General features: G+C 34.8%; 1 protein-coding gene across 1 annotated transcript; it reads right to left on the minus strand.

Annotated features, from left to right (window-relative positions):
* Positions 1–1132: 1132 nt before the first annotated feature.
* Positions 1133–26675, minus strand: LOC149923269 (targeting protein for Xklp2-like). Its single transcript, XM_090163504.1, has 13 exons — positions 26626–26675; positions 26453–26544; positions 23965–24081; positions 22969–23140; positions 21990–22208; positions 13190–13328; positions 12826–12994; positions 8647–8776; positions 8080–8281; positions 6087–6383; positions 4978–5124; positions 3772–3883; positions 1133–1621 (listed from the first exon to the last, which is right to left on the minus strand). The coding sequence occupies exons 3-13, from the start codon at positions 24053–24055 to the stop codon at positions 1326–1328; spliced, it is 1974 nt and encodes a 657-aa protein (XP_090019630.1). The 5' UTR covers positions 24056–24081; positions 26453–26544; positions 26626–26675; the 3' UTR covers positions 1133–1325.
* Between the last annotated feature and the right edge of the window lie 1211 nt (positions 26676–27886).

Raw genomic sequence — 27886 nt, forward strand, 5'->3', positions numbered from 1 at the left:
ATAATGTAGCACTTGACGCGTAGATTACGAAACTATTCTTTTTGGGCCGCAAATGATAATTTAATTAACTTAATTTTAAAAATTTTGTAATTTTGTATTTTTTTGTGGCGGAGAATGTAGCACTTGACGAGTAGATTACTAAACCAATTTTTTTGCGGCCGCAAATGATAATTTTTTAATCAACTTAACTTTTAAAAAAGGCGTCATTTTAGGAGTTTAGTAACGTTTCTCTAATACTTAATTCCCCGTATTGGCGCCTGACGGCGCCGCGCACTCACTTCGCTCAAGCGCTGGGGAAGCGCAGCACCTCCCCAACGGGCCAGCCCCATACTAAAAAAGCGATGGGCCATCTATAACGCGACCTAGAGGACAGTAGCAAGCCTTGCGCATCAAGTATATACTTTTAATCTCAACCAGAAAAAAAGTGGCCCAAAAATAGCAAACACCTAGAAAATGAACAAAAACTGTAATAGATTTGATAAAGTACGGGAATATCACTATGTGGCCCAAAAATAAAAAACACCGAGAAAATGATTAAAAACTGTAATTGATTTTATAAAAAAAAAGGGAATATCACATGGAATTCATTAGGACACCGAAACTGTGGTGTTGGCGAACACACGACGGAAATAAGTACAACAAAACACGTCAAAATGCCCAATTATAAATATAAAATTACATTAAAAAATTTAATAATAATTTGCGGCCAAAATAAAAATTACCCTCGGCATCTACGTGACAAGGTCTATCAGGCGCAACCAAAATTAATATAAAATTCAATGAAAATGATAAATTTTTAAAATTAAAAAAATTAAGTTAAACAATTAAATAATCATTTGCGGCCAAAATAAAAAATACACTCGTCATCTACGTGACAAGGTCTATCAGGCGCAACCAAAATTAATATAAAATTCGATGAGGCAGCTGTAGTGCACTTCACCCTAAAGGATCAATAAAACATTTCGTAAAAAGCACACCTATACCATGTCAATACTATTAAGTTTTTTGCTATAAATTTATCATCCACTTTAAGTAGCACTTTGCATAAGAATAAATAAACACTACTTATGACAACTACTGTTATCAGTTTAATTTTTTAAGATTTGATTTAACAAGAAAAATAAACAAAATTTCAAGCAATTTTTATTAAAGAAAACCCACACTTTCGAAAGATTAAAAAACCATTTATACAAAGTAAACTAAAAATTTTGAAATAAAATGAATGAAAGTTAAAATTTGATAATTAAATTGTTTCTTGTGTTAGTTAAATTTGTCCTTTTAAAAAGGTCGACTAATATAAAACCTTCTGGATATATTAAAATGGCTCAATTTAGTTTAAAGCGCTTAAGCCTTTTATCTGTCTCAAAATCTGGAGTTTGAGGGATGGTAGATTCAATTAAACCTTTTTTTACATGCACAGGTTTGAATTGTCTTATAGGATTGGCTTTGTGAACTAACTGAGCTCTTATTTCTGTCATTTTGACTTTTTCTTCTTCTGCTTTTTCCAATTCCTTTATTACTCTTTGATGTTCCATTTCTTCTTGTTGCTGTTTTATTTTCTCATCAAATTCTACTCGTTCCTGAGCTCTTATTTCAGTATTTAGACAAATGTTCAATACCTCTGTAAAAAGAAGATATTAAGGTCTTAGTCTACAAATCCATTAAGTCTAATCTTTTCATTAATAGATGTTTTTAGATTTTGATAAACACTCTGAACCATGTTTCCATTAAGTACATTATGTTACGATATGCTGACTTAAAAAATTTAAATAACTATTACGCCTAGTTTTTTTAAAGTTATTCGACATATTTTAATTTAGATTTTAGATTTAAAACAATTACGTAGCTCTAACCATTTGACACTTCATATGGTGGAGAGAAACAGATGCTAGCTTTCTCCATTGTCTGAGGAATTGTAAGTTGCTAATTTACTGCATACAACATGCAAAACAAAAGCTTACAATTGTTTAGGACAAAAGAAGAAACATGGGATACGGTTTGGGGATCAATAATAATTAAGACATCTGCTAGGAAACAATTAGGATGGTAAATAGTTTGGCAGCATGCACATATACACTCCATCAGTATCCCCATACACCTTTTCTAAAGCACAGCTGGCATATATCATAAGTAAACCAAGCTTTTGGTGAGTGTGCTTGGTCGGCTCTTTCTTAAATTTCTAGCGAAAGCTAGAAATTTTACTTTTATACCATGTGTGAAAAATTTAAATACTATGAAAGAAGGGTTAAATCTAGTATATCGAACAAAACAATTAAGATTCTGTTGAATAGTATGAAATCCCGCAGTTGCCTTTTAGCAAAGATTTACCGGTAAGAATGGGTTTTTGAGTGGGATAATGAGGATGAAAACATGCAAGGATAGATTTTGTGCCTCCCTGTTCGTGTGCAATTTCCTTTTTCTATATTTGATTTAAAAAAATTGTAGCTCAGATTTTTAATTTCTAATAAAACCTATTTTTTGACATTTTCTATTAAAATATATTGTACGATTTAAATCACTATACCCTGGTTTTTGGCATTTATAATAGTATGGATAACTTTCAAGGAAGAAAACTATATTTGATTTCAAAAAATTGTAGCTCAGATTTTTAATTTCTTAAAAACCTATTTTTTGCCATTTTCTATTAAAATATATTGTACGATTTAAATCACCATACCCTGGTTTTTGGCATTTATAATAGTATGGATAACTTTCAAGGACTTAATTCTAATATAGAGAAATTTAATAGTCAATGTTTGTAGTACTATTATAATCAAGGGTAGTTTTAGTTTTAAGGGGTTGGCCCAATCTTTCCAATTTGTAATTTGTGATCAACCCTTAGAAACCATTTTGCAGCTAAAACATTTATTAAATATCAAATGATTGGGGAAGATTATAATTGACAGCTCTATATTCTTGGTTTTTGAACAACCTTTTACTATCATTAGTAAATCCTGTGGGTTAGATTAAAGGGCGCAAACCATTGTTAATGGGATAAAATCCACTTGGCCTCTTGACCTTTTACGGATTAGGGGGTTTCAACCAAAAAATTGACATACATTTATCACTGCAGGTAGGAAAACTAAACATTTCGCAGAGGCGGAACGAATGAGGCAAGCAGCCCTTACCAAAAAATAAGTTGGATTTCAGTTTGTATTTAGTTTGTATACACATTATTAGTTGATATTAACTTGGTATTAAGTAAGCTCAAGTTGTCAGCTTATTTCAAGTTACTAGTTGAAGGGGTAATAAGTTGTTATTCAGTTGGTAGGAAAATACTTCTTTTGCTAAGTTTGTAATTAGTTGGTTTTTAGTAGTCAGGAAGTTACATATTATTTTTAAGTTGGTTTTAAGTAGTTAAATGTAAAAGTTGATTCTGGTTTAGTTGATTAATAAAGACGATTTAAGTTATTTTTTAGTAGGCATTTGTCCCAAATACAAACTGAAAACCAAGTTGAAATACAAGTTGTCGTAAGTGGTTTTTAGCCAACTTATTTTTTGGTAAGGGAGCCTATAAGTGAATTAGCTCAATCAACCATTGTCACCCACCACTATATGTCCAGCCTCTTTAAAAATTATTGGTCTTTTAATCATTTAGCAGGAAATTCCAAAGCTAACATCCATATAAGCTGAGCAGCGACTGTCATAGCTGGTGGAACTATTTATCTTTTAGCACGTTAAAGAGTTAATTATCCAGATAAGGGTATAAGTACAAATTCCTTATTTGGCATTCCAAACAGTCATTTTTACCCCTGAAATATTTAAACTTACCCGTCAAAGGTTTTTCAGGTTTCCTTGGTTTAAAACTTGGTTTGTAAACCACTTCATTTGGTTGAGCTTTAAATTTCAAGGCCTCTTTCTGGTTCTTCATTTCTGCCTCAACCTGAAATGAATTAGGGACTATTTTATAAAGTTTACCTCCATTGCTTTACATGTACCTGCACCCAAAACAATTGATCAAATTGGACAACACAGGTCAACCTTGCCAGTGTTACAATTTTGGTAAAATATCTTATCAGGACAATAGAATAAAACTATCCACGACCTAGTAGCCATTCCTACAGGAGTCAAAAGGTTACATAACCGAAAGAATCATTTATAATAACATTCTTCTAAAATCTGCCATTTGACTGAATTTTTATGGTGGTGTTACTAAGCTAGGTAAGCACTGCCAATAATATCGCCTCTAAGATTATTGAACTTGAATTTCATAACTAACTTCCGAGATATACCTATTCAAAGTGTGTTTTGCGGCTAGGCATTGTCCCGCATGATCGAAACATTTTGGAGATAGGCCTATTCTTAGCCAATGGCGTTTGAGGATCCACAAACGCCATTGGCTAAGAATAGGCCACGTGGTCTAGTTATAGCTTTTCTCTTTACGGATCATAAGGAAAGACAAGGATAGTAGAAGACAAATTATTTTTTAATTTAATAAGGATGAGTTTATCTTATGTAAGGAATCTTATTTAAGGAGAGTTGCATAATTGCCCCAGATTCCTGAAGTTTGACTTAAACTTTTCATTTTAAAAATTTTTTGCTTACATTTCAGTATAATACACAATCAAGAATGTATTTATTACTCAGGGAGAATGAATATGTCCAATTCCACCCGTTGGGCCCCCCGGTATGCTCCTCCGCTTTAATAAAATCAAATAATATTGCAATCTCATTGGTTCTTAAAAATTACGCTTTTCGACGCGATTAACGCTGCTGCGAGGACGCAAAAAATAAGACCGCCTCCTTTTCCCCTCCCCCCCCCCCCTTAGCGTGACGGGGTTAGGGCCTCAACGTGTCCGTCGATAGTCTCGACATATTCTTTCTCCCTGAGTATAAATAAATACATTCTTGACACAATCCAAAGAATTATCATCTTAGATCAACAAGATTGTTCAATGTGAATCCAAAATTCCTCTTAACATAATATTAGATGACATAATTGAGTATTTAGCCAATTTCCAAATAATTTATTATTACCTGTCGTTGCCACTTTTCAGCCAACACCTTTCCTCTGCGATCAATCATAAGGTCAAATGGCACTGGTTCTGTGGATGGGAAAATTCTTCTTTCGGGAACACCGAATAAAGTTGGAGATGGCAAAGGATGGGCTTGGAATTTAGGGATCTATAAAATACAATAGGTTACATTGTTATACTGCTTTGGACAGTGATAAAGGGGACAGTAAAGGGGCATAACAATTATTTGTTGGGCAAGATAAATATTGTGGGCAGTGTCTGATTAGTGCGGTACCAGAAAAAAAGTTGAGGACAGCCCAACTAGAGTTCTAGCTCAAAAACTTAACAAGATAAAACTGGTATAATGCATCATTAACTGAGTCGGTATTAATCTCATTAAATTTGTTTGATCATTTTTAGCTGTGGTTATTTAAAAAAAAATATTTTGATTGGTGACCATATTCTTCTAACTGCATTTAATATTTTACCCATATTTTGCACTCCTGTAACTATTTGGCTATTTTGTTTGGATTTGTTCATACTTAAGAGTGTCCCCATTACACGTTTTCAATACATATGCAATCCAAAACTAAAAAGATGGAAATTATTTCATCGGAAATAACGTTATAGTTTCCCCTTCCATAAAAACTTGAGGTTAATGCTAATAGTGACTCAGCGAGCGTAGGGAGCTGTTGGCTTGCGTGGCATGAAGGGCTTTCCACCACCCTCCTACACATTGTCACCCAGCCACCTTAATATTTATCTTCCATCCTAGCTTCCACATGTACAACTAAACTTGCACAAAATTCTACAATTTATTGTGTAGCCATTTCATTTTATTGATAAATTATAGCAAATTTGAAACTAATCAAGTTCAATTGTGGTGATTTGGCTACATCAAAAAGGTCTAATTTTCTCAAGCAAAAGTTTCTAGCAGAGCATAATTTATTTAATGAAGAGGGCGAGAGTTTGAAAAAATTGTATTGTGTTCTTAAACTAATTTATTAACATGTCAACCACAATGGAAGCTAGAATATGTTGCCAGTTCAACACTTCCTCAACCTTTTCTCGTTTGGACACATTTGGAAATACTTGATGGTTCGTTTTTAAAAATAAAATTAAACTAGCTACCTTAGCAGCTTCTTCCAATTCCAATTTTATCCTCTCATCTTTTTTGGCAAACCTTTCGAGATCTTTCTGATGGAAACTAAATGGTGCCGGAGCAGTTGGTTTTTTGTCAAATGACTGTTGAACAATGGAGTTATGTTGATTTGAGGTATTTTTAATTTTTGGCTGGTTTATTTTCTTAGATTCTTTTCCTCTGTCAGCCTTCATTTCCCGAATTGTCCATTTACTCTCACGTTCTTTTAAGGCAAATGGCGGAGTTTTTGGCTTCGTTGGTTCAATTTTCAGTTTTTCAGATAAACCCTATAATAGAATTAATTTGTAATGTATGTTATTATGTCTGAAGTGTATTTGGGGCTCGATAAGAGTGTGTACATGAACAGAAGAGGGGAAACATAACTATAATATTATCCTAAAAATTGATTTATTGGGTAGAAAGACTATGTTGAGACAATCCACAGGTATCATAGTCACTAGCATAAACTTAGAATTTCATTGGATGAGTTGGGTTTTAGGTAAGTTTTAAGATACCAGGCTGATTTGATTTTTTTTAAGGGGAAGGAGCTTACTTTTGGTGCATGAGGGAGATTGGGCGCTGCTCTAACCATCATCTCAACACAATCATTCTCCCATATTATACTATAAGTATAACTCTTTGCATGGAAGTCAAAAGGTGCTGAAGCTTGTTATCGCATCAGTGCCAGAAAAAAATCACAGCAAAAGTTTGAAGAGTAAAATAATATATGGTGTTAATAAACATTTTTAGTTGGAGTGTTGTAAAACACTATTTTACATCAAAGCAAACATTGGATACTTTTTCTGAACGTAATGAAATACCAAATTGAATATTTTTAACGTGTAATTGTTTGCTCATATTTTAAGAGAAAAGCTGAAGAAATACTAAACAGTTTTTGAAAAGCAAAGAATTTACCAAATAGTCTACAATTTTTTTATAAAAATTAAAAAAAAACTGGAAAAATTTCAGACAATTACACAATCTGGTTCAGTAATATCTAATTGTTATTGGCTTGATGTACCTACACAGGCTCTTTGTAATTTTTCAACAAACGATTGGGGAAAAAAAATAGTGCCCGGTGAGGATTTCTTAATTACTATTTCATTGGTAGAATATTTTTTATCATTAGGGAAATTTTCCCTATATACAGTGAAATTTTTACACCTTTAGGTGAAGTAACTGACCATGGACGAATTAACAACAGAAACGGACCAGCATGGGGAAAAAAAGTAAAAAGGACAAGCAATGACGCACTCTGGCAGTACTCGCATAACAGGAAATGCTTGTATAGGCTTGTGATTCAAAATAAGTTGGGGGGAGTAAAATAGGGGGTGCTAATATATATTACTCTTTTAAATTAAATGTTTTTAAATTTTCATACGTCAAGCTTTTCCGATTATACTTTTAGTCAAATTTTCTGCTTACCACCCTGAAGCAATTCGCAAATTTGCTACGGTAATTAAAATTATCATCATAATATAATATTATTCATAAATATTAATGACTTTACGCCCATTTTAGTTCTCATTTTTCACCTATAGGCAGTGAACCTTAACTATATGCAACTACAATTTCTGTTGATATCCAAAGATTTAGTATTCATATTTGTTCAATGAAATCGATGCATATCAGATTCTATAAAATTGGTGCTATGGCTTGGCAATAAAAATAGCCAAACAATTTATGTGCCTACCAAAACCATTATTTACCAATCATAAGATAAATGCCCTATCATTTTGGAAACCAACCAGAGACTACCTATTCAGTTCAATGTTCATAATAAATCATGCAACAGGCCTAGCAGTAGATATTAAGTTAAGTAAATCGAAATAATCCCTTGACAATATTGTGTGTACTCTCCGAAAAGTTCATTACAAAAGATTGATAAAAAAATTAACGGTTGTAATAAATTTAAAGTGGTATTTGATATTCAATTGATCCCTATATTTTACATATGAATTAGAACACAAACTCATATTTTACCACAACATGATCTAAAATATTCTTCGGAGCTGGTCTTGCGCGGAACTTGTATTTTCGCTCCTTAATAATTGGTTTTTCTGGTTTCGTGAGTAACTTCTCCGAAGGAAGTTGAAAGTCTGGTAGAGTTAGTTTTCTCTTTCGTGGAACCATTGCATTAAATTTAAAAACCTTGGTATTTACAGGTTGTGCTTTGAATTGGAATCTAAAATAAAAATATATTAGAATTAAATTAAAATGACATTGTAAAAATACAGCACAATATTAATGTGACTGACTGATGGTGTTAAGATTATTTTCCAGGGAAATAGCCTAGTTTCACTACTATTTGAGCTTAAACATTAAACTAACAATGTAAATGCATGAGTGATCATACATAAAATAAGTCAATATTTCCTTAGAATTTAAAATTGCAAAACGATCTTTTAGTAATTGAATAATAAAACATAACTTTCCATTCCTCATGCATAATTTTTTATTTCACTAACAACTTTGTCGTAGTTTTTCACCTTACAAAGCATTGATAATATTGCTCTAACAAGCCTTCTATACAAAACAAATATAACATACTTTTTCATTTCCTCAGCTTCCATAGTTTCTTTTTCTTTTTGACTAATCATGGTAACTTCTCTATGCCGAGTCAGCACTCTCAATTTGGGAGAAATTGGCTTTGTTACTCTGTAGCTTGAATTACTTGACACTAAGGATTTAATAAAGGGTCATTATAAGCGCGTCTATATTTAACAACTACACATGCTTAAAGGGAGTAGAAGCTAAATAAAAAAATTATCCGCTAACACGAACTTTGTTTTTAACGTAACTAGCAAAAATCACTAGTTTCTTAAAGCTGGGGGTGGAAATTTAAAACTGGTTCTCCCTTATATTGCATAAGAGGCCTGGCTCTTAGTCATTCCATTTATTTATTTATTTATTAACAGAAAAATATCTACCAAGCCAGCAAGGCTTTTGTGTAGATTTCAAATACATATGCGTGAAACAGATACAATAGGATAAACTATACAGAAGGTGAGATCATAACGCGCGGTCGAAGGGCATTCCAGTCATTGATTACAGAATTAGAGAATGAGTTTAAACGAACAGTTGTGCTTGCCCTGGGTTTTGATAATTTATAAGAGTGGCCTCTAGTACGAGAACCCTCATTTAAAACAAAAAAATCAGAAAAGTTGTGCAAGAGACTTTTATGGAAAAAATTGTGTAAAAGGCATAAGTTAGTTATTTTGTGGCGAATAATGACTGGAAGAATGGACAGGGATTGTAAGCGCGACGGGGCTGGTAGCTTATCAATTTTAGTAGCTAATTTGGTAAAACGGTTTTGAGCCTTTTGCAATGCCAATTGGTCAGAAGCTAAATGAGGGGTCCAAATTGGGGAACAAAAATCGAAAATCGGTAGAACAAGGGCATTACACAAAGTTTTAATTATTTTTGGGGAACGGAAATTTAGATTACGGCGGACACATCCCGCAATTGAACGGACACGCTTAGTGACTTTATTGGAGTGGCTGGAGAATTTCAGGGTGGGGTCCACAATAATACCGAGGTCACGCTCCGAAAGGGTGGTCTTAAGGGGGTTGCCAGTGATGGAGTAGATAAAAATAGGGTTCTTGGGACCTAAGTGAAGAACCACACTCTTAGCATCGTTAAAAGAAAGGCCATGATCACCAGCCCAAACCACAACAGCGTCCAAATCCGCCTGAAGCTCCCGGCAATTAGCTTGAGAACCAATCTTATGAAAGAGCTTAGAATCATCCGCAAACAACAGAACAACCGCGACAAGGACAGACTCAGGCATAGAGTTGATGAGAACATTGAAAAGGAGCGGCCCCAGGACTGAGCCCTGAGGCACACCCCTGTCCACATCAGCCCAGCCAGACTGCTGCCCGCCGACGACCACCCGCTGCTTACGCCCACATAAGTAGCTCTCGAGCCACGCCAGAGCATCGCCGGAAATACCAGCCGAGCGGAGAGCGATTAGAAGGCATGAGTGGGGAATAGAGTCAAAGGCTTTTGTGAAATCAAGGTAAATGACGTCGACACTAAACCCCTCGTCGAGCCATTTGGACCATAAATTTGTGGCCTCCAACAGGTTAGATAAACATGAACGATTCTTAAGAAAACCATGCTGGGAACGGGAGAAAAAGTTAGTAGAATATAAAAAGGCAGTAGTTTGTTCATTAACTAGATTTTCGCAGAGTTTGGGAACTTGGTTCAAGTTACTAATGGGCCGATAAGTAGTGCGGTCAGAATGGGAACCTGATTTGTGAATGGGGGTGATATTAGCAATTTTCCAGGAGGGGGGGGAGTTCAGATTGGTCAAAAGAGCGCGAAATTAAAAGATAGAGTGGGAACGTTAGCGCATTGGCAAGAGATTTGAGGAGAAAGGGGTGGATACCGTCTGGACCAGGGGACTTAGATACCTTGAGAGTATTTAGCAGACGAAAAATATCTGCAGGTTCACAAAAAAAGCGAGAAAGAATATGGGAGGGGGAGACGCTGGCGGGAGCGCCAGAGGAACTAACGGGAGCGCTAACTGAACTAGGGGAAGGGCCGGTGACAGATGGAAGAGTAGTGAGGGGACCCTGAGTACGAACCGTGGAGGCGAAGAAGTTATTCAGAACTGAGGCAGCTTCAGCGGGGGAAGAAGTGTAGGTGCCGTCTGGCTTAATAAGGTCAGATATACCCTTACCAAAAAATAAGTTGGCTAAAAACCACTTACGACAACTTGTATTTCAACTTGGTTTTCAGTTTGTATTTGGGACAAATGCCTACTAAAAAATAACTTAAATCGTCTTTATTAATCAACTTATTTCCAACTAAACCAGAATCAACTTTTACATTTAACTACTTAAAACCAACTTAAAAATAATATGTAACTTCCTGACTACTAAAAACCAACTAATTACAAACTTAGCAAAAGAAGTATTTTCCTACCAACTGAATAACAACTTATTACCCCTTCAACTAGTAACTTGAAATAAGCTGACAACTTGAGCTTACTTAATACCAAGTTAATATCAACTAATAATGTGTATACAAACTAAATACAAACTGAAATCCAACTTATTTTTTGGTAAGGGTACCTACCCTAGCCGAACGAAACCGGTTTATATGAGACCAAAAGGACTTTGGGTTATCACTAATTAAATCTGAGAGGCCAACCTCATATTTCCTCCTAATATTTCGACAATGGAGGTATGGGCATTGCGAGCCCTACGGTACTGCTCGTGGAACCACCCTAAAATAGGAGTGGGAACGCAACGTTTTTTAGCTTGTAGGAGTTTGGCCCAGGCAGAAAATTTAAAGGCCCTACTGCGGGCGGTATGAGAATTAACCATAGGGGAGGAAGGGGGCTTACGAAAAGGGACAAAGGAAGAGATACCGGCATTTAAAATTGTAAGAAAACTGGACCAGGAATTAGACAAGTCTGAACAAAAGACCAGTGACCAATCAATTTGAGACAAAAAGACATCAAAGGAGGCGTAGTCGCCTTTGAAAAAGTTGGGTCTAGGAACAAAGTGAGGGGATGAGCCTCTCAACTGAACATTAAAGACAACAACACCATGATCACTAGTACCAAGAGCAGCAAAATCTATTTAAGATTACCAAAAAAGTGCATAATATATCTCTTACAAGGCAAATATCCATGTAGTATTGAAATATATACCAAAACACCTGAATTCCCCAAAAAAGGGAAATCATAGCCATTTTAATCACTCCGATTTGGAATTTAAAATTACAGTGTAGCCATATTTACTGGTTTATAAATCATCTTGCCTCAGTAACGGCTTTAGAACATCACTATATGACACTTTGACAGGCACATTTTTTTTTTCAAATTTAATTTAAAATAGCAAAATAAGTGAAGGTAATATAATCAATTAAAGTTTATCACATAATACTAATATAGGGTGATGGTTACTTTGCTTTAAGAGATATAGTATGCACTTTTACTACTAGTTATTACATTACTGGTATTGCAAGTGTTACAGCAGCTTATGTATAGCTTTCATCACCTTTATGTCATTATGATAGAATAAAATTTTTGGAGATAAATTACGATCTATATTCATGAAATTTGTTAAGAGCATTTTTTACTAACCCTTTAGTTATTTAAAAAAAAATCACTTGAAAAACCATCTCAAAACCCAAAAATTGAGAATTTTTAAATAAATTTATTATAAGAATAAAGATAGGATAAATGGATGAGAAAAACATGAGGCCGCTGTAGTTTAATTTTGCCAAGATTTCTTAATCTGTTTGTCCTTATACAGTGTCGTGTCTCCAATCCTTTGTTGGAGAAACGACTTCCAGACTCTTTGAATGGCTTCATTTGCTCTTATGCATTCTCTGACTCCCACAGCCATATGGGTTAAAGGTATTCTCAGCTTCACTTTGATCAAGTAAGATTTTGAGATTTTTTCAAATTTAGTAGTATCAGTCCAGTTGAATGGAATTATAGGAATATGCCAAGAGTTCAACCAATATGGTAATTAGCAGGGTAACTACACGCTGCTTCCAAAAATATTATTCAAACTATACCCTTTATTTTAAAAAATATATGTAGATTAAATCTGCAGTTTAGCCATCATTTTGATACTAATAGCAAGTAATTTCTAAATGCAGGACAGCTTATTTTTTATTAGTTTATTTAAAAAAAAACTTTCAAAGTGTGCAGAATTTTACTATGGTTCAAAACAATTCATTTGGTGTTCAGAAATTTATTACCAATACCTGAGCTATGTATTGATGGTTTTATATCAGGTGTTCCTCTTTCTTTTTGGAATTTTAAAACTCTTTCTGCCATAGAAATGTATGGTTCAACAGGCTCTTCTAACTTCCGTTTCCTGGTTTGAGTAAATGTGAAAGGTTTCGTGACAGTCACCTTTCCTTGAACTTTTGGCTGTCAAAAAATAAATTCAAATACAATAATAAATACATTTGATCCAAGACAGCTTTAACTTGTATTTGCAGGCAAGCAAATAAATGGGGTTGTGGTTTCTCCTGCACAAACTTTAAATTATCTGTCAAATCCTCCTGATTAAATTTGGTCAGTGTTTTAAATATTTTGTTAACAATTGTACCATAAAATTCTTACCATATTTCCTTCTTGCGTATTACTTCTAAGCATCGCTTTGAAATCGATTTTAGTGTAAGGATCAGTGCTTTCTGTTACAGTAAACCTTGATGTTGCACGCAAAACACTTTTAGCATATTTGTTGTTGAAGCCTTTTTTTCTAGATTATTGAAATAAAATCAATGAATAAGACTTCTCATTTTATTACCGATATAAATTTTTTTAATAATTGTCATGTAGTCTTGATCAAGGACATCTGTTATAAATTATATTTATATTAATAATATTCAGTTTGACAAGAAATGATAAGTTAATTAAATAAGAAGCAGATGGTGAAAAAAAAAACAAATATTAATGAGTTGTAAAAATCGGTTTTCAAAATTAAAAATCCAACAATTCTTCTTTCAGGCATTTTGAAATAGATTTTGTAGTAAATTTTTAGTGTGTACTTTATTTCAAAACACAAGTGACTTTAGATCTATGATTTATTGATTAAATTATTTTTGGGAAAAGATTCAGATTAGTTCCAGGGTTGTAATTTTCTTATTTAAAAAATAATTTTTGATTTTTATTGCTTTCATACTTAAACATTTTATGCTTCTTTCTTAAACATGATTGATTAATATTTGAATATAGTGGTTATGTGAACAAAAAATTTAAATATTAATATTAATTCAATTTTATTAGTACTATAGTAATTTAGTTTTCACTGAATTTTCATTGACAGAGAACCAACATTTTTAACTTTTCATCAATGATTTAAATAAAAATAACTTTAAATTACTAATAGTTTTAGATTAAATTGCTCTATTCAATACAGAATACAAAATTGCCTATTGTGCATTTTTGTGGACAGAATCCTGCTTTAAGTATGATTTTTCAGTAAAAATTCCCCCAAAGAGCATCATATTTTAGTTTCCACTAGTTTCGAAGTCAGTAGGTGCGACTTTTAAATACACCCACGATGATGTTAGAGAATTTGGTTAGGTGGAGCTGCATGCCTCCAGCATGAGAAAGAAGATTCTTTGAACAATCAATAATTTCATAAGCTACAATGCTGTTTAGCTGTATATACCCTTTCATACGTTAATCCAAATACTAATTAAGGGTAAATAAAGAATCAAAATAACTGCAGACAGGGTTGCCACAGTTTATTCCCATTAAATTCCCTGACCATCTCCAGAGATTTTCCTAGACTTATTTTTTGATAATATTGAATTTTTTTTCTATCTATTAGACCAATATTCAAATTTCCTGACTTTTCCTGGAATACCAGGTTTTCCAGTTACTTGGAAAATATTGACTTCCTATTTTCTGTTAAAAGCGAATTGGCTAGTATAGTGAGGTTGAAAAGGGGTTGGTGGCCACTGTGGGAGAAAAGTTTCAATAACTGCCCCACCATCTATCAGGATGACAATTTTAACAACAAAGGGAAGCCTAAATTGATGTCAACCTCATCTGCTATTTTTTGCCTAACTGCCCATACACTGAATAGTATTTTAACTCACTAATTGCTGGAAAGGGAGTGACTTTCTAAAGGCACCCAACCCCAAGTGTAAATGTGCAATGATTTGCATCAGTTATGAGAAACATGTAGCCATCTAGGAGCAACAAACACAGCACACCACACAAGGAGAACGCAACCCGTCAAAAGTAAAGCTTTTTCTTGTATACAGTTTTTATTGGTTAGACGCTTTAGCGCCTGCTGCCGTCGGAAGGGGAAAATTTGGAAATTGTCTTCCACCTTTCCGTAAAATGTTCAGCGTAAAGGTTTGTCCAATGAAATTTGTACACAACACTGCATTAGCGTGTTTCAATGCTAGCTGTGTTCTCATGGTGTTTGTTGCTCCTAGTTACCATCAAATTATCATGGGATAAAACTAAATTGTGCAGAAAGCAGGCTGTAACTTAATTCACTCCAGCTTTTTTGGCTCCATTAAGTTGGCCCCCCCTCTCTACAATCTTAAAAACTTTCATTTGCGATCGAATGCGACCTCGATGCGACGTTATGCGAAACTAAAAAAAAAAGATGCGACATAATTGTTAAGTTGGAATAATTAAAACAAAAGGGGGGGCTAACTTAATGACAGCCCCCCCACTTTCAACTATCAACCCGGAAACACAACCAATAGAATGCGACCTCAATGCGACGTTATGCGACACCCTTACTTTCGAATGCGACATCTTAGTTAACGAGATAATCGCTTTCGTAAGTGGGGGGGCTAACTTAACGCGAGCCCCCCCTATAACAGTTGAGGCCTCCAAACACCTTTATTCGATTGCGACCTCAATGCGACGTTATGCGACACCCTTACTTTCGAATGCGACAGCTTATTTAACGAGATAATCGCTATCGTAAGTGGGGGGCTAACTTAACGCGAGCCCCCCCTATAACAGTTGAGGCCTCCAAACACCTTTATTCGATTGCGACCTCAATGCGACGTTATGCGACACCCTTACTTTCGAATGCGACATCTTAGTTAACGAGATAATCGCTTTCGTAAGTGGGGGGGCTAACTTAACGTGAGCCCCCCCTATAACAGTTGAGGCCTCCAAACACCTTTATTCGATTGCGACCTCAATGCGACGTTATGCGACACCCTTACTTTCGAATGCGACATCCTTACTTTCGAATGCGACATCTTAGTTAACGAGATAATCACTATCGTAAGTGGGCAGGGCTAACTTAACGCAAATGAATGCGACCTCCATGTTAAATGAATGCAAATGAATGCGACCTCATTTTAAATGAATGCAAATGAATGCGACCTCATTTTAAATGAATGCAAATGAATGCGACCTCATTTTAAATGAATGCAAATGAATGCGACCTCATTTTAAATGAATGCAAATGAATGCGACCTCATTTTAAATGAATGCAAATGAATGCGACGCCATTTTAAATGAATGCAAATGAATGCGACGTCAATGCGAAGCAATGCGACACCATAATTATCGAAATAATCACCGCTATTCGAATGCGACAGCCGTGTTAACGAGATAATCGATTGAACCAGATCGAGAATCATCAAATATAAATACGGAAACACAGGTCGATTAAGTTGGCCCCCCCTTTTTTGATTTCCCAGAAAATTTCTCTATCAATTTTATGCACCCACAATGCGACAGCAAGTGAAAGAGATGTGACTTAACCATTATCGAGATATAATTAAAATTAAAAGGGGGCTAAATTAACGTCAGCCCCCATAATTTCGTTATTCAACCAGAACAGAATATCATAGCCACTACATGGCAATGCGAAGAAATGCGACAGATATAATTTTGATTGCGAAAAATAGTTTATGAGAAAATTAATAGAGAAAGGGGGGGGTGGCTAACTTAACAGTAACCCCCCATATTAATTCATAATTTTAATTAACCTTAATATAAAGAGACGTCAATGCGAATTAATGCGACACTATTTTTAACGAATGCGACAAATTAGGTTATGAGATAATAGACAAATGAAAAAAGGGGGCTAATTTAATGGCAGCCCCTCCCCCCCGAAATATAAAAAATAAGTTCTATAAAAAAATAAGTCGTCAACGCGGACCAAAGCGACAACCATTTATCCAAATGCGACATCAATAAAAATAGTTCTTCCTAACCAGATTGGAATATGACCAATAATAGATAAAAAAGGGGGCTAGTTAAACGGCAGCCCCCAAAATATAATGAAAAATTAAAAAAAAATAATTTGCGAGTGTAACGCTAATTAACACGACAATCGTTTTTTCAAATGCGACATCCATAGAAAGAGTATTTCCTAACCAGAATTTTTTTTATCAGATTTAGAAAAAAAAACAATCTAAGGAGACGGCGATCAATTTAATGCAACACTGTTTTACACGAATTCAACAAATTAGGTAAAGTAAAAAGCTAATTTATTGGTAGCCTCAGAATATTAAAAATTTAAAAAAAAATTAATTATGTTTTTAACGTGGACTAATGCGACAACACCTTTATTAATTGTGACAATATTTCATACCTGCGAAACTGACTACTAAATGCACTCCATTTATGTTTTAAAAGCGATAGTTTTATTCAAGAAAACTGATAGTAGCGACTGCGTATGATTACGAATCATCTCTTTTTGATAGCAGCATGTGGGTGACTGCTTGAGACATAATTTTAATGAATGCGACATCAATATAAATGAATGCGATATCAATATAAATGAATGCGACATCAATATTAATGAATGCGACATCAATATATATGAATGCGACCTCATTTTAAATGAATGCGACCTCATTTTAAATGAATGTAACCTCATTTTAAATGAATGCGACCTCATTTTAAATGAATGCGACCTCATTTTAAATGAATGTGACCCTATTTTAAATGAATGCGACCTCATTTTAAATGAATGTGAATGAGTTTTTCATTTAAGCCTGGTTCATTTTTTAAATAGCGATTTAATTAAAGGCATTGTAAAGTTACAACATTATTGTGGCTAACGGAATAAATTTGTTTGTCACAAAAAACGGGCAACCAGAGGTGGTGCTAGTATTTTAAAATGTTTCAAGTATTTTTATATACAAATTTGGCCCAACTTCCAGGGGGGTTGGGGCTTCACCATATCAACTTTCTGGGCCTTCTAACAGTTAATAACTGGGCCCCAATTTAAATTTAAAGTAATATCCACTATTTTATTTTAGATCGTTCTTTATAATCTCGTAATATTGCAGGGGAATCGTCAAGCGAAAACCACGCTAAAAACATAAAGCGGTCGTTTTTTAATTATTTTTTATAGTTTTCTTATTTTCACTTCTGAGCGACTGCAGCGTCTTAGTTTGATTTTGTGATGAACAACCATTTGATCTTTGAGAGGGTCTCTGCAAGGAGTAGAGGTCGGCGTTTGAATAAGAAATTATACGATTGTTAATATTTATCCATAACCGAGAATTATTCAGAAATATTCGAAAAAAATTATAAATTGTGCATGTTAAATCGTTGTTTATTCGTATAAAACAGATAATACTAATTTTAATGATTAATTGAAATTGTTGCGGTTAATTTATTTGTTCCGCCGACCTCTAGCAAGGAGGCGGTACAAAATGACTTGAGGGATTACAAAATGGCGGTGATTTTATAGCCATTCAAATTGACATCGAAACGGAAATAACTATTTTGGAGCGTTTAATTTTAAAAAACATGAATCCCTCTTCAGAATTACATTACTTCTAAAGGTACAATAATGATTTTTTGCCACATATTAAAGTATTTCATTTCACTGATAAAAAATATCTAATCACTTTATGAAATCAAAATTGGTTTAAGGAAGAATACCGATTATCAGTATTAAGGCTGTGTTGGGTTTTCCAAGTAATTTTTTAGGAACCCAAATCTCTGAAACAAAGCACTTTACAACTCATGTTCATTAGACAAGTTCAACTCATTAGGATCCATAGAAAACAGCTCCTTATCTGTGACGTAGCCGGAAATACGTCAAAGGTGTCAACGAGTGTCAATGTTAAGAAGGAGTTGATATATAAAACAGAAAAAGGTTGGCTGAAAAGGGGTGGGGCGTTGGACACAGAAACCCCTTGTCTACGCCACTCCTCTTAATATTTGACAAACTTATCTTTAACACCCTCAATAGAATTTATTTACGTCGTACAATTGCGGTTTGATGACATAAATATGGTCCCGCGTTCAATTAAATTAAAGTCACATTATTTAAAAATTATATCGCATTCAATTCAAATTATATCGCATTCAATGCTAATTATATTGCAATTATTTCAATAATGTCGCATTCATTTGAAATGAGGTCGCATTCATTTAAAATGAGGTCGCATTCATTTAAAATGAGGTAGCATTCATTTAAAATGAGGTAGCATTCATTTAAAATGAGGTCTAATTCATTTATATTGATGTCGGAATCATTTATATTGATGTCGCATTAATTTTAAGGTTTCACATTAAAATTGTCGCATTAATTTAAAATAAGGTCGCAGTCCATTTAAATGAGGTCGCATTCATATATATTGATGTCGCATTCATATATATTGATGTCGCATTCATTTATATTGATGTCGCATTCATTTATATTGATGTCGCATTCATTTATATTGATGTCGCATTCATTTATATTGATGTCGCATTCATTTATATTGATGTCGCATTCATTTATATTGATGTCGCATTCATTTATATTGATGTCGCATTCATTTATATTGATGTCGCATTCACTTAAAATGATGTCCCATTCATTAAAATTATGTCTCAAGCAGTCACCCAGATGTCGCTATCAAAAAGAGATGATTCGTAATCATACGCAGTCGCTACTATCAGTTTTCTTGAATAAAACTATCGCTTTTAAAACATAAATGGAGTGCATTTAGTAGTCAGTTTCGCAGGTATGAAATATTGTCACAATTAATAAAGGTGTTGTCGCATTAGTCCACGTTAAAAACATAATTAATTTTTTTTTAAATTTTTAATATTCTGAGGCTACCAATAAATTAGCTTTTTACTTTACCTAATTTGTTGAATTCGAGTAAAACAGTGTTGCATTAAATTGATCGCCGTCTCCTTAGATTGTTTTTTTTTCTAAATCTGATAAAAAAAATTCTGGATAGGAAATACTCTTTCTATGGATGTCGCATTTGAAAAAACGATTGTCGTGTTAATTAGCGTTACACTCGCAAATTATTTTTTTTTAATTTTTCATTATATTTTGGGGGCTGCCGTTTAACTAGCCCCCTTTTTTTATCTATTATTGGTCATATTCCAATCTGGTTAGGAAGAACTATTTCTATTGATGTCGCATTTGGAAAAATGATTGTCCCATTGGTTGGCGTTAACGACGTAATTTATTTTTAATTACAAATTATAAATATAAAATTTGGGGGCTGCCATTAAATTAGCCCCCTTTTTTATCTATTATTGGTCACATAACAATCTGGTTAGGAAGAACTATTTTTATTGATGTCGCATTTGGATAAATGGTTGTTGCTTTGGTCCGCGTTGACGACTTCATTTTTTTATAGAACTTATTTTTTATATTTCGGGGGGGGGGCTGCCATTAAATTAGCCCCCTTTTTCATTTGTCTATTATCTCATAACCTAATTTGTCGCATTCGTTAAAAATAGTGTCGCATTAATTCGCATTGACGTCTCTTTATATTAAGGTTAATTAAAATTATGAATTAATATGGGGGGTTACTGTTAAGTTAGCCCCCCCCCCCACTTTCTCTATTAATTTTCTCATAAACTATTTTTCGCAATCAAAATTATATCTGTCGCATTTCTTCGCATTGCCATGTAGTGGCTATGATATTCTGTTCTGGTTGAATAACGAAATTATGGGGGCTGACGTTAATTTAGCCCCCTTTTAATTTTAATTATATCTCGATAATGGTTAAGTCACATCTCTTTCACTTGCCGTCGCATTGTGGGTGCATAAAATTGATAGAGAAATTTTCTGGGAAATCAAAAAAGGGGGGGCCAACTTAATCGACCTGTGTTTCCGTATTTATATTTGATGATTATCGATCTGGTTCAATCGATTATCTCGTTAACACGGCTGTCGCATTCGAATAGCGGTGATTATTTCGATAATTATGGCGTCGCATTGCTTCGCATTGACGTCGCATTCATTTGCATTCATTTAAAATGGCGTCGCATTCATTTGCATTCATTTAAAATGGCGTCGCATTCATTTGCATTCATTTAAAATGAGGTCGCATTCATTTGCATTCATTTAAAATGAGGTCGCATTCATTTGCATTCATTTAACATGGCGGCCCATTCATTTGCGTTAAGTTAGCCCTGCCCACTTACGATAGTGATTATCTCGTTAACTAAGATGTCGCATTCGAAAGTAAGGATGTCGCATTCGAAAGTAAGGGTGTCGCATAACGTCGCATTGAGGTCACAATCGAATAAAGGTGTTTGGAGGCCTCAACTGTTATAGGGGGGGCTCGCGTTAAGTTAGCCCCCCACTTACGATAGCTATTATCTCGTTAAATAAGCTGTTGCATTCGAAAGTAAGGGTGTCGCATAACGTCGCATTGAGGTCGCAATCGAATAAAGGTGTTTGGAGGCCTCAACTGTTATAGGGGGGGCTCACGTTAAGTTAGCCCCCCCACTTACGAAAGCGATTATCTCGTTAAATAAGCTGTCGCATTCGAAAGTAAGGGTGTCGCATAACGTCGCATTGAGGTCGCAATCGAATAAAGGTGTTTGGAGGCCTCAACTGTTATAGGGGGGGCTCGCATTAAGTTAGCCCCCCACTTACGAAAGCGATTATCTCGTTAACTAAGATGTCGCATTCGAAAGTAAGGGTGTCGCATAACGTCGCATTGAGGTCGCATTCTATTGGTTGTGTTTCCGGGTTGATAGTTGAAAGTGGGGGGGCTGTCATTAAGTTAGCCCCCCCTTTTGTTTTAATTATTCCAACTTAACAATTATGTCGCATCTTTTTTTTTTAGTTTCGCATAACGTCGCATCGAGGTCACATTCGATCGCAAATGAAAGTTTTTAAAATTGTAGAGAGGGGGGGGCCAACTTAATGGAGCTCCTATTTTTTCCCCTGCCACCGTGCACCTTGAGCTCTACATGAACATATGCCCTACTCTACCTAAAGGCAGATACATAATATTTATCTTCAGCAATGTCCCTAGGGTGGTGACAACCTCATTGGATGGCACTCTCAACACTGTTGACAATTTTATTATCTTTTTTAGTAGTCCAGATGGTGACACCAGTAGTTACAGGCTTACAGCTGCCAGAAACACCTCCCTTATATTTGCCACTGTTTACCTTCACAGTGAAAATTAATGGCACTTGAAAAAAGTTTTCAAATACTTACATTGTGAGTTTAGGCACAATATTTAACTTTGCAGTTTTTGGGGCTATAACATCTGCTGGCCTTTTAATCAAATTTGCAACTGGTATTGCCAGAGAACCAGTAGAATTTCTAGTCTTTTTTGCTATAGGAGACGTTTCATCTTGTTTTAATCTCTCGACTCTGGAAGGAGTTGGTCTTAATGAATAAATGTTTTTGATGGGAGCAGATATTCTTCTCGATCTAAAAAAAATATATTAATAAATTAGAAGGCAATTAAGACATTTTCTGGAAAACATTTTTCACTGCTTTTTATATGATTTTCAAGAGCAAGATCCTAAAGCATTTTCTGCCAAAGATATATTGCCATCTTGATCGTTTAGTGTTTTTATGGTATTTTAAGTGAAATATCCAATTTTAAGATTTTGAGTTGATAATAAATTCAATTTTCACAATAAGGAGTTTCCAAATATATGAAACCAACAATGACAAACATACATGTACCAAAATAAAAGAAATTTTTTTTTTGGAAAATACAAGTTAATTTAATTAATATTTGGATGAATAAAGGTTTCAAAAATTTACATTTAAAACTCATTTTTCAAAGAAAGTCAGTTTAATAATAAGTGATCTTTTTAAAATGATCGAATGGTTTGGAACTTGAATATAAGTGTGGCAAAGACCAATATCATTTTGTTTGGTAATCTATCCAACTTTAGTTATATTTAAAACACGTAAGAACACATGATAGTTCTTTAGTTCATCACATCGAGACACTACGGATTTAAAAAGTTGCTTCGACGTATGAATACAGTTCCTTTCGTAACTGAGAGCTATGTGGGATTGCTTTAAAGTGCTCTGGCATAAAGCTCCAGTCAGAAACATAAGAGGAATGATGTACAAAAAATGCACAAAAAAATGTTGAAATAATAAGAAAATTTAATGAAAATAGAGCAAGAGAGAATTGAAGGGTTCAACTTCATCTAGATATAAAAAGTTGTACTTAGTATTGCTTGTTGTTGGTTTTAGTATATCCTTTGGTTGCGCATTAAATATGAAAGGACCATTATGCACAGGAAAGTGTGTTGCATCTACTGATGGACTAGCTGTGGCACAAGTTGACACTGATGAATTGACATCAAAAATTGATTTTTTGCTTCTTTCGTGATCAATAACTGAAAAAAAAAACATTCAGTCATACAACACAAACACGCATTATTATAATTAATTCATATTATATCTATCACAAGAGACTTGCCAAAATGGAAATAATTAAGTGGCATTTTGCTTATTTACTTTTCAATTATATCTAGTTTATGTTGGAAAGCAGGGCTAACTTTGAGTATGTCCTTGGCCAAATCTGCAATTAAAAGGTATGGAGGAGGAGATTTTCACTCAAAATTTTTCAATGATACCATCATCCTTTAAAATTCAAAATATCATTTTAAAAATGGACACTTAGATGAAGTTTAGCCTCTTATGTCTTAACCTACAAGTTCCACATTTTATAATCAGCTAAAATATAGATGATTGTTTCACTCATAATCTGGATTTTTCCAACCAAACCCCAGAGAGGCACCATAAGTTTATAAACATGTTCCACATAAGTCCATCAGTTCCCTACCATCCACATGATACTATTTAATAGAAGGCAATTTCTAAAAATTTCAGTGGTCTAAACACCCTAAACCTTGTACTCAAAGTTAACATGCTCAGGAAGCCATTCTAACAAAACTGCCACACTTATGTAATAAAATTAAGGAGTGGTGTACTGCTACCGGGTCACAACTGCACGAAGAGTCGGTTCCCTTTAATCTCAGATAGCTTGCAAGCCGGCTTTAAGAACTAACAACATGTGAATACCTTTAGTTTAGACTATCAGCGGAAATGGGATTCGCGTACATACGTGTGAGCTGGCACCTTTTAGCAATACATCACTTGGCTTATAGTAGCAACAAACTATGTGAAGCTTTAAATTTAAATTTGAAAAAATATATACCAAAATATTCTTCAAGATTTTCATCCTGAGGCAAATCTTTAAAATCTAAAAACTGTGGACAATCATAATCTAAATTCCAAGTTTTTTCCATTACCAATTGATCATTTGTTTTGGAACCTGAAATTAAATATACAAAATTATATTTTATTAAAATTTTGCTCAAAATATAGTGTATGCAAAATTTGAAAGGAAAAAATATGCAGTTAAACTTTGGTCAGGAATTTTGAGCATTGGGTCAAAACTTTATATATGAGTGCTCCAAGCGAATCAAAAAGCCTACAACACCTCTGGTCTCATCATAATGCCCTACACCAGCGTCCACAAACCCAGACAGGTGACAAATCCAGCATGGGTAGCAGTACCCTACAACTGATGGTCTCACCCTTGGCGCAAGCCACTCATCCCAACAAAAGGCGCAGCAATGCGGCGACCAGTTCCCACTTTGTGCACAGCTGTGAGATAGTGGATAGTATAGCAACTCCAGCCAACACCCTACCTACGTAGTTAGAGAGCGACACCCTTCAGAAAGAGCTCCTTAAGGGGAATGACGGGCACACATCGATCCACAGCTGGCACCAGACACCCAGTGTTGTACCAAAAGGCCAGGAAACAAGACCATTGCGCCTCATACGGAAACCCACCGCCCCACAGCAGGCTACCCAATCCTCTGAGGCAGCCAGCTTGCCTGGACCCTCTCTGTTAGCCTGAGCCAAAACACAGTTAACATCTCCCAGTGCGCCACCGCCCTTATGGGTTACAAGAGCTGGACCCCGACTCCCCGGTAAAGCTACCAGTTTGTAACGGTCACACTGACCCATTAAGCGCCAGGAATTTCACCAGAAACAGTATTCTTGAACTGTTCGGGCACAGACTATTGGCTACTGCGAACCATTTCATGGATTATTCGAGAGTGTCTGAGCAGTACTTACTCAAAAGCAGGTATCATCAAGAACTCAAAGCTGAGCTCTCTTAAATTCATCTGCAATAGTTTTTAGGCTAGTTAATACGTGCTTTTAGGATTTAATTTCAGACAATTTGTACAACAAGTTCTAAACTGTCCGGGATGTTTTGGTGACATCAAAGGTTGGTCCAAATCAGTTCTTTGGGTGGTTCCTGACTTACAAATAGTTTTTACATTAAACTTACACAAACCATTACTTTTCCCACAGAAATAAAAATAAACTTTAGAACTGATAACTGACCATCATATTAAAAATATAACTAGTTAAAATTGTATAAACGATCAGTTACTGCATGAATTTAAAATCATTGTTTATTTACACGGAGCTTTCAAACCGCAGTCCTTCCTCAGCCAAACAATTTTTACAATTTTTGTAAAAATTGTTTAGCTTAGGAAGGGCCGAAAGCTCTGTGTAAATAAAAAATGATTTTAAATCCATGCAGTAACTGATCTTTTATACAATTTTAACTAGTTATACTTTTACCATGGAACGGAAACTTAATATTTATGATAACACATTTCTGTTAATGTGGCTCACCCATTGTGAGAACCCCCAAGTTCCATTTGCACACCGCGTTTCATAACCTCACTAAACCAAATGAAGTAATTTCGTATCTCTAAAAGTCAATAATACTTATCAATAATTATCAGCTAAGCTAATACCCAAGGAACCACGTAGGCCGGGGGGTACAATTAAAGTATAATGAATCCGACATTCTAATCACTAAAGACCAATAATTTTTTTATTGGATGTTAGAATATTTTATTTGGTTCACTATAAACCGGCACTTCTGAAGAAAAAAGATGAGTGTGGTTAAATTTCTCAAGGGAATAGTTGTTTGGACTTCACTAAAAGAATAATTTGTTCCCTTTAATGTACATTGCGGTACTAAAAGACACTATTTTACGATAGAAAAGTGTGTTTTAATCCCAACATGCTAACATTTGATTAGGTTAGTTTAGCACTTTTACACCCTAGATTCAAAAATGTTTCAGGGAAAAAATTAATATTTCATCAAAAGCGGCATTTTATTTTGAACAAAGTAAGATACTGCAACGTTCAATTGAAAAATAGTTGGCATTTAGTGATTATAATAGCAGATATATTATACTATAATTCTACTGGCCTAAGTGATTTGTGAAGCCAATTGCCGGTGGTTGGATCAAATTGCTTAGGAAGGTGATGGAAAGCCATTCAAGCCATACACCTACTATTACTGTTAATCGCAGCTTTTTTTATTTACCTCCCCCTCCAACACAACTGCGCATCCCATGTGGAAAATTATCAACATTGCCACAGTTATTCAGGTTAGAAGATTGATATAAACCTGTGTTGCCACCTATGCATTTCAGGGTGTAGGCTGAATTTGAGGCATAACAAACATTGATTGTAAATCAATGTTTTGTTCAAAACGTAAAAAAATTTGCTTAACAATAGCCATTTGTATTATCGGTAAAACGTTAAAATATTAATAAACATATATTATACCTTAAAACTAAAAACCAAAAAACTATTTCTTAACTTACCAAACTAGAGAATCACGGTAAGACTACTAATTTAACTGTTTATAAATGACCGACAAGACAGACGCCTATGGAAAATGGTATTTATTTGAAAGCTGAAATAATGGTAAACGAACGTACAAGTCAATAATTTAATCAAAACTTCACAATTTAAATAATTTGAATTCCAATCTCACCTCGTTGAATGCTGTCAGTTTCAGCCAGATACTAAAATAGCGCCAATTTTCCCTCTGAAATTCAAAAACCCAAAAAATCCAACAGCCGTTTACAGTGTTGCCATTTGAACTCTCGAAAGCCATAGGGCTAGAAGAGGAGGTGAGAAATCAATGATTTCAAAGAAGTATTAGATCCCGAAAAATATCGTTACTCTCTCTTTTGGTTGCTGTCTAAAACTAAATAGGTAGCTTATTATATCATCCATATTCAGTGTGATAAATAAGGCACTATCACAGGCCAGTCGCCAGTTTAAAAGTTAGCTGGGCCAGTTTAAAAATTAAATGCTTGGGGGTGTTAGTGGCCCTGGTGACCACTTAATTAATTCAAAGTTTTTTCCCTTCAAGATATTTGTTCATTTAAAAAATACTATATTAATCCATAAAATTGTTTGGTTTTTGCTTCTAGGCTGTGTGCTTGGCCTTGTGTCAATTGTGTGTATGGGTGAGTGAGTCTGTCTACTCGACACTCTACACACAGTATAGAAGAAGCGAATTTAGCAGTTAGCAAAAATAAATATAAACAGTCTCTCTCTCAGTAGGCTTGTTCGGGTTGGGTCTATGAGAAGATAACATGGAGTGCCTTGGGAGCCGAGTCGCCAACTCAGTCGAGGTTAGGGGCTTCGGGTGCGTGCTGCATTGTAATTTGTGAACCTCCAAAATATTGAAATACCCATAATAACTAACCTACTAAGCCTATGCCCTGGCCAATATTGTCAAGAATAGATAATTTGACCATAAATTATGAAAGCCTAATTTTAAGGTTAAAAATGCTAAGTGGCCTGTGGCCAGTTTTTTTATTAAACTACCTAGGCTCTACTGGCCACAGGTGCAGTTTAAAAAAATTCCTTATTTCTCAGCCTGTCCACAGTGGCGTCGCCAGGGTTTCAATTTTTTTTGGGGGGGGGGGGACATTCTGGGCCAACGTAGTTATAATATCCAAATCCTTTATTCCTTAAATAATTATTCTTCAACTACTTACGCTTTTTATGTTAAATGATTTACATTTGGTATATCAATTAGTTTAAATTATATTTAGATGTTTGCACTTCGTCCATATTATATCATTGTTTTCGCATCGTCTGGTTTGTTTTGAAACATTTCTAAATTCTTTGCGCCTTTTTCCAAAATGACTCGTATTTGTTTGGAGGAATAAAACAAACCAGACGACGCGAAAACCATGCTATAAAATGAGAATAGTTGCAAAATTCCGTATGCAGTTGGC

This window comes from Leiobunum rupestre, chromosome 11 (genome assembly GCF_980474605.1).
Source record: "Leiobunum rupestre chromosome 11, qqLeiRupe1.1.hap1, whole genome shotgun sequence".
Classification (NCBI taxonomy): Eukaryota; Metazoa; Arthropoda; class Arachnida; order Opiliones; family Sclerosomatidae; genus Leiobunum; species Leiobunum rupestre.

What these genes read in the sequence shown, in the direction of transcription:
- LOC149923269 (XM_090163504.1), bottom strand. Translation starts at nt 24,055, where the DNA reads ATGGAAAAAACTTGGAATTTAGATTATGATTGTCCACAGTTTTTAGAT. An exon ending in ATACGCAAGAAGGAAATATG is followed by an intron (nt 12,995 to 13,189) that starts GTAAGAATTTTA and finishes ATTTTTTGACAG; the next exon opens with CCAAAAGTTCAAGGAAAGGT. An exon ending in GAAGCTGAGGAAATGAAAAA is followed by an intron (nt 8,282 to 8,646) that starts GTATGTTATATT and finishes TTTTTATTTTAG; the next exon opens with ATTCCAATTCAAAGCACAAC.